The sequence below is a fragment of the Mytilus galloprovincialis genome, chromosome 1, assembly GCF_965363235.1.
Source record: "Mytilus galloprovincialis chromosome 1, xbMytGall1.hap1.1, whole genome shotgun sequence".
In the NCBI taxonomy this organism is placed as follows: Eukaryota; Metazoa; Mollusca; class Bivalvia; order Mytilida; family Mytilidae; genus Mytilus; species Mytilus galloprovincialis.
The window spans coordinates 12,882,102-12,890,030 of record NC_134838.1 but is presented as its reverse complement, the minus strand read 5'-3'; the positions used below and the strand labels follow the sequence as shown (position 1 = coordinate 12,890,030).

The 7,929-nt window shown below is 31.1% G+C and overlaps 1 protein-coding gene across 1 annotated transcript; it reads right to left on the bottom strand.

The window, feature by feature from the left end:
- Positions 1-254: 254 nt before the first annotated feature.
- LOC143065698 (uncharacterized) lies at positions 255-4,552 on the bottom strand. Its single transcript, XM_076239170.1, has 5 exons — positions 4,490-4,552; positions 3,207-3,342; positions 1,991-2,117; positions 1,198-1,363; positions 255-533 (listed from the first exon to the last, which is right to left on the bottom strand). Exons 2-5 carry the CDS (start codon positions 3,324-3,326, stop codon positions 356-358), a joined length of 591 nt encoding a protein of 196 aa, XP_076095285.1. The 5' UTR covers positions 3,327-3,342; positions 4,490-4,552; the 3' UTR covers positions 255-355.
- Positions 4,553-7,929: the final 3,377 nt, after the last annotated feature.

The window sequence follows — 7,929 nt, the reverse complement described above, 5'->3', positions numbered from 1 at the left end:
TAACAGACACTTTTCAATTACAAAACGCATGTGTTTCCATTCGTCTGATTTGTTTGGGCATTTGATTACGGATTTTCCGTTTTGATTTTTCCTCTATTTTTATCAACTTACTTTTCTACCAAATCTTCACTAAATTGTATTTAGTGGTGTACTGTATGTTTCCCTTCAATCAATAACAGCACAGAAACACACAAGCATCGACCAGGAGGTAAACGGTGATGAATTATCTAAACTTCAAACAAATAATATAAAGATTTAGTTTATCACATTTAATTTTTTACACTGGCTGAGATCAATGTCTTTCCTCACGAATTATAAGAAGCGTCATATGTAAACAAAACACGCATTGTTACCATTAATTCATTGCATAGAACCACACTTCATTGTACCGCTTGCCGCTTTCTGACGGAAGATTGTATTCAGCGGTAAAGAAAAATGTACCGTAGTATTTTGAAGTGTCGTTTATTGCACCTGCCAATAGGTTCGCCTGCTTGACCCAATCTGCTGTTGAGGTTACGTGACCCGGAACGGTCCTGAAGATAAAATAAAATAATAAAATATGCATAAATGATGAGGCATTTCTTTCAAACATATTTACCCTTATATTATAGGTTATAGTGGGAATGAGAGTAAGGTGTAAACCTTTTCGTCAATGTTAAGACCGTCCTTTCTTTTATTACTTATATTTCTGTCATTGCTATATGCGTTTCTAAATAATGCAATCTTTTTCTTTGTGTTTATGTCTTATTTAACCGTCCTGTAAATGTACTTTCTGAAATTTCTCGGACATTTCAAAAGAACTATTACTTTTAAGTGCACGTGAACTGTTTTCCTTATTTTTGATCATTCCTGCACACAATATAATTTCGGTACAAAAGTTTTTATTCGAATAATGGCTTCATATCCAATTATTATAAGTAGTATATATTAAAGTCCTACCATTATGAGTTACCCTTTTAAGTAAAGGTATCACCCTACACCTAACGTTAATTTTTAAGTTGTGTGAAGGCCTCGTGTGTGATTAACAATTGTATGTTAAATGAGTTCACCGTTAAATAAAGAATTTATCATTATTATTATTATTATTATTATTATTATTATTATTATTATTATTAGAATGTATTATTATTATTATTATTATTATTACTATTATTATTATTAATATTATTATTATCATTATTATTATTATTATCTTACCTAATGTATAAATGCTTCGGTGGAACTATTTTCAACTGTATACTGGCGTCGATTGGTTCTGGAGCTGGTCTAAGAGATGGCTTTATGAAGAAAAACTGAGTGAAATTCTGAACTACATTCAGTCCAACTGTTGGGAACATCATTGTCACGTACGGTACTGCCATCGCTGTAAATAACACAATTATTTTCAAATTAAAACTCAAGGAGATGTGGTATGATTGCCAATGAGACAATTATCCACCAAAGTTAAATTTAAGTGGATATAAACAATAATAGGCAACTGTGCGGTCTTCAACCAAGAGGAAACCCCATACCATATAAGCCCGCTACAAATAGTACTGGCATAAAAATATGACACAATTCAACTGAGAAAACTAACGGCCTAATGTATCTGCAGCATCTGAGATCTTTCCCAGTTTTTGGTGGGGTTCGTGTTGATCAGTCTTTAGTTTTTTTGTGTCGTGTTTTGTGTTATGTTGTATCTCTGTTTTTTTTTTTACATTTTGAACTATCTATATTCTATCACACAAATGAGCAACGAAATGTGTTGTTTCCGTCTTGTTAAATACAACTGCTAATGAACATGCCTTTGGCGAAGCACCAGTTTCACAATGTTAGCATTCCTTTCAAATAGTTTTAAACAATATGTTTTAATAGGAAATCTACTATAACCATGGCTTTTTTAAAAGTTTGTGCACCTTTTTTCAATGTCTTAGCTAAGTACTTTCCTGTAGAGGGAGTTGATATTAGAAAAAAATCTGAACGTGACTATATAATTATTGTTTTTAAATACCTTCTGCATTTAACTGCTTTAAATAACTTTGCAGTTTAGAAAATGTCGTCGTAGTTGCATTTTTGTAACTCCCTGCGGCTGACGTTGATACCCATGTTGCAGTGGCATAAAACCGTTTCTCGTATCCCTGCAATATCATAGTAAAGATGTTAAATGTTTTTGAAAGAGTAGATGTTATATGTTTTTCTAAATGAAGTTACAATATTGCCTCACCAATGTTTTTTCATACTTTAAGAATAAACAGTTTCGTTACAATTTACCTTGACTAGGGAAGTAGCAACTAAACGATCAGATGAACAGCGGATACAGATGTGACTCAAATGTTTTTTGGAACTTTGGATTTTAAAAGAAAAATATATGTTACAAGTTTCTATTGTTTCACATTCAGTCATATTGATAATGTCTGTCACTCAAAATCCCATTTTTCAATGAGTGCATTTTATATATCCAGTGACCTTAAGCTTAACGATACATCTGTTTATATCTTGAAATGTACAGCAATATTGTCACAGATCGAAGATTTCAAACCAGAATCTATTACAAAGATACTTGATGATTGCAACTTTCCCATTTTCAACTTCCCTTTTTTAGCAGCAACATATTTGTCCCAACGTATGGTGTAAACATATATATCTTCCTTATTAGTTTTGACTTGTGCATCTTCATACTTTAATGACTTCATTAACAGTGCTCATTACGTTACAAATGCTCTAAAAAGTTAAGGGGAAGAACGACTGAAATCGACACCACGTTCATCATCACAAATTGATTGATCGATACCATATTTCTGTTTCTTTACTCACTAATTGTACCATTTTGCAGTTTTCGAACTTAAGATAACATACTATTCGTCTGATCTGTAAATTGTGCCGTTTGAGTCCTACTCCCCATTGTGAAGTTTTAACTGAGAGGATTTGCATGTAATGTGATGCATCCATATAGTTTACCATGACGACACGATCGATCTCGATACTTTAAGAGTTAATGCGATTTGATCAGTTTTGTGTTGCACCTTGATTTGTATCTTTTTAATCAATTGATAAGGTTTTAACACCAGTTAACTACTTTGTTTTGATTCTCGATCAATTATTGATATACAATTTCACTTCATTTCGAAAATTGACTTATAGACAAAGACAAACTCATCGTAACTTTTAGACGAAACATTATTTGGTGGGTTGTTTTTCATAACTAGAACATACAAACAGAAACCTACCTTCCCTTGTTCGTCTAGAGTATACTCTGGGCATTCATATGTTCCACAAAATCCAGGATTCTGCCACACAGATTCCACAACAATGTGTATCGAAAACAAAAATACTATAAAAGTCTTCATGGCTTCAAATGTGAACCTGTATTATAAACAAGTAACAGTGTTATATAAATGTTATTTTCTATGATTTTTCTATTGATTGAAATTAAAATAGCTATGACATAATATACCTAGAACAGCAGGGTTTAAGTACATTTTGTAACGTTTTTATAGTTATGTATCTTAATTTAGTGCTGCAAAAGTTAATAGTTGACACATTTCTATTTCAAATATATATCTTATATTGACATTTATCAAAATCAAGTTACAAATACTTTCAGATTATTCTTATCATATGTTTGTAACGATCTCATATAATAAATAACTGAAACAATTATTCTGAAATTGTCCGTTTATAAATATATAATTTATCAAGAAACTAACGTTTGAACTCCTTCATGAAAAGAGGACGTTAGATGGATTTGGTAACTGTTTTATGTCTTATTTTGTCACATAGCTATTCATCTCTTTCTGTTCTTGGCTTTATTATAAATATTTGGCTTTGATCTTTTTTGATTCCGCTATTGTGAAGATTAATTTGGTTGTTCTACAATTTGCATTCCTTGTATCATCTTGCGTATTCATTCGGATCAATTGTCGTTTGGCGTACTTAATATCAGGTCTGGTATATTTGATAATTTTTACAACCGTTGCAAAGCTGTCCTTGCTTCTGGGTGACACGAGATTATCACCACTTCTACGCTTGTATGAAATAACATTGAAATAATGTCATTTTAAATTTGCCGTTCTTGAAACTTTAAAATAATTCGAAAGGATAAAGTATTTCTATCCTTAGGCATAAAATGATTTTGAATTTTAGGTTGTCAATGCTCTTCAGCCTGTTAATTTACTGATCCTTCCAACTGTTTTGATAGAGAATAGTATGTGTTGTATATATGAAACACACGTCTTGTGTAGTAAATTAAAAGCCTAAAATCCTTGATAAGTTTGCTCACCTGCTCGTTTTGATTTCTAGTGATAAAAGTAATCATAACAAACCAAGCTACGTTATTTATTTTTTATTTCTTATCCTTTGTAAAATTTGTTATTAATGTAAAATGTATTTAATATTCTAATAATTCGAACTAACGTTTTAATTGCTTTCATTTCAAAACAAAATAATCGAAATAATTATAATATATTAACAATGTTGTATGTAAGAAAATATAAATATAAAAGCTTATTACCTCTCCCGTCTCCAATTAACAAGTGAGGAACAATTCGACTGAATAAAGAAGTTAAGACTACATTATTAGTCAGACATGACAGGTGAAAACATTATAATTATGATATTTTTGACTCCCTCAAATGGCAAACTAGACATTTACAAATGGAAAAGAATAAATAATATCATAAAATGTACAAGGTTATCGTCATAATTACAACAAACATCAAAATACACATCTTATTAACGATGATACATGCATTATTTTAACATGCCTTGCGGGGAACTTTGAAGGGCTACTTTAAGTCATTAACATAACGAAAAAAGTGTTAAAATTATGGTTTCAACGATTAGAAAATTTAGAAAAAAATTAAAGCAGCAGGATAGTCTCATTTTATGTTCACACGCAATCATCAAATCAATGAAAGTAATAAATCATTGACTAGTGCATTTTTGTCAGTACATAAGTTCTTACTAAAGCTAAGAATTATGAAAATTACATAGCATTTATCAATTCTACGAAGTCACGTAGATGAATTGATAAATGGATTCAAAGGTTATTGACATTTTTTACGTATGTTTTTATTTGTGATGCCGTGGATAGAATCACGTTTGAAGAAGTGTCTGAAATAAAAGATTTTTTAAATTTTTTTAAATTTTTTAAATTTCAAACCCCAGTTGTAGAACAGTTATTGTGGGGTTCGTGTTGTTTATTCTTTAGTTTTCTATGTTGTGTCGTGTGTGCTGTTGTTTGTTTGTCTTTTTCATTTTTAGCCATGGCGTTGTCAGTTTGTTTTAGATTTATGAGTTTGACTGTCCCTTTGGTATCTTTCGTCCCTCTTTTATTGAAATGTGTATTTTCTGTTGAACTTCTACCTACTCTAATGATTAATATGACATATGTTTTCCAGCGCAAGTAAAAAGTAAACATAAACAAAAACACTAAACTTCGAGGAAAGTCCGTAAGCAAATGACAAAGGCTAAAACACAACAAACGAATGGATAACAACGGTCACAAACCTAACTTAGTACAGGCATTTTCTCAAAAAGGTGGTTTGCACCACGTTGTATGGCTAGTCTAACCTCTCTCTTGTATATTGTGTTTATTACATCAAAAGTATTGTGACAGAATAGACACCTTCATCTTAAAATTAGCTATTTTTGATAGTCCGTAACAGAAAAGTTTCTTTCAACTATTATTCAAATGCGTAGAGGAATAACAAAAGTAATTTTTCCAGCATAGCTAGGGAATTCTAAAGTCGGTCAACCATTGAAAAGACGGTCATGCGTGTGCTGGTTTGTTGTTTTTTTGTGTGTGATAAATATCGGGTACCACAATCAATTAATATCACTAACTGTTATATCAACTCAATGATTTTTTAATTAAACTTTAATGATACATTATTTGCCAAATTTTTTTATGAAGAAAAGAATAATACAATAAATAAAAATGCTAGAAATCAGCTACTAAAACTATACTTGTCAATTGTAATTGTTTCATAACATTACAACATCGAAAGACACACCATGAAATATCAAAAAAGGATAGATGGAGAAACATAAGAACCCCCCAAAGGTAGAAAAGGTCAAATCATGTTGTTTGTGTATATGGTTGGTCATTAAAGGATGCTTCGGATTGTCTTCTTTGTTTTTAGTACCTGCTGGTAGTTACTCCATTTACCCTTTTTTGATAATTAATTGTGTGTCTTTCGGAAGTTGAAAATATGAAAGTTTTAGCATGTCGCAATTTCTTATTGTAATGTTTATTTGTGTATTTCTCTTTCCTGAAAATTCTTGCAATTAATTGTACTGTAGTCCTGTCATGTAATGTAGATATTTTAGTGTTATATTAAACATTGCCATTAAAGCGCGAGCTTTGACTGGCCGCAAAAACCAGGTTCAACCCACCATTTTTTCTTAAAATGTGCTGTACAAATACAGGAAAGTGGCAGTTGTTATCTCATAGTTCGTTTCTGTGTGTGTTGCATTTTGGTATTTCTGTTGTGTCGTTATTCTCCTCTTATATTTTATGTGTTTCTTTCAGTTTTAGTTTGTAACCCGGATTTGTTTTTTTTTTTCTCAATCGATTTACGAATTTTGAGTAGCGGTATACTACTGTTGCCTTTATTTAGATTGAACTCAAAATCATGTAATTAGTTTTTAGACAAAAAGATATACGCATTACACCTCGTAAAATACATACCATTAATGATTTTATTGAAATTTTAAATATTTTGCACTTAGAGAAAATATATTTTGTACTAAAACTTATCTACTCAATGAATAGGTTAAATGAACTGCATTTTCAAAACCTATCGGAAATTTGGGTCCTTAATTTCCTTAAAATTCGTACTTTCTTATGTTTTTTTTTTATTTTTTTGCTATTCGATCGTCTCTGATGAATATTAAGTAATTATCACGATGCTATTTGAGTTGATATGGTCGACATCGAGCTTAAATATACTACGATTATGTCTTATCTGACCTGATCAGTGATGTACGATGGGATTCATTCAGAAATAAAAATAAGGTCCAGTTCAGTGAGTTTTGTCAAATATGCATGTTTTCAAGTGAGTTTTTTAGTGTTATAGTTTACCATTGACAAAAACTGAAATGACCGAAGCGTGAATGACTAAACAAATAATTAATATCAAACTTTTTTAGTGTAGGTGTAATAGTAATCAACAAAACAAATTGCTGCCCGGTATTATGAATGTCTAAACAAAATCTTATGAAAGATACCAAGCTTCAACATTGTACGCTAGACGAGATATGTCGTCATCTTAAGACTTATTTCCGACGCTAGATTAAAACAGTTTCAAAGGCAAAATAAAGTACGATGTTGATTTCGTTGAGGACTCAAAATACACATGTTTATAAACCCTGTGAGTTACCCCTCGCCACACATGTTATAGATTCTTTGAAGCCCGAGGCTGATCCTGTTATTAATATGTCTGAATTACGTAAGGTCCATGTAATATCCCTCGTTATCACAAATAAAAAATCATCCTCATGTGAATCACAACTTATCATTTAAAATTAAAAGATACATCTTGTTTAATGAATCATTACAGTACTAATAAACTGGTTCAGTGTCGAAAAGGAATAGTATAATCTGTTAATCATAAGACATCAAAAAGAACAGCATGAATTTGATAACTCATTTTTACCACATTATTATTCATTCAAAAGCATATGATTTTTACGTCACTGGCTTTCAAACGTTTAGTTTTGAACGTTCATGGTGACAGAAAAAAAAGAAAAGCACTTCGGACAAATGACATGTAAAAAGGGTTACTTTGATACATTTCTTTGTATTTTTATGACATTGTGCTTTGCTTGGCTGTATACTTTATATTTACAACTTTGAAAGCAAGGAGTATATTAGTCAAATACCCAACATTTTTCCGTCTTAAATTTAACAAAAACTCAGTGCTTGTGTTATTAATCGGGAAATCGCAG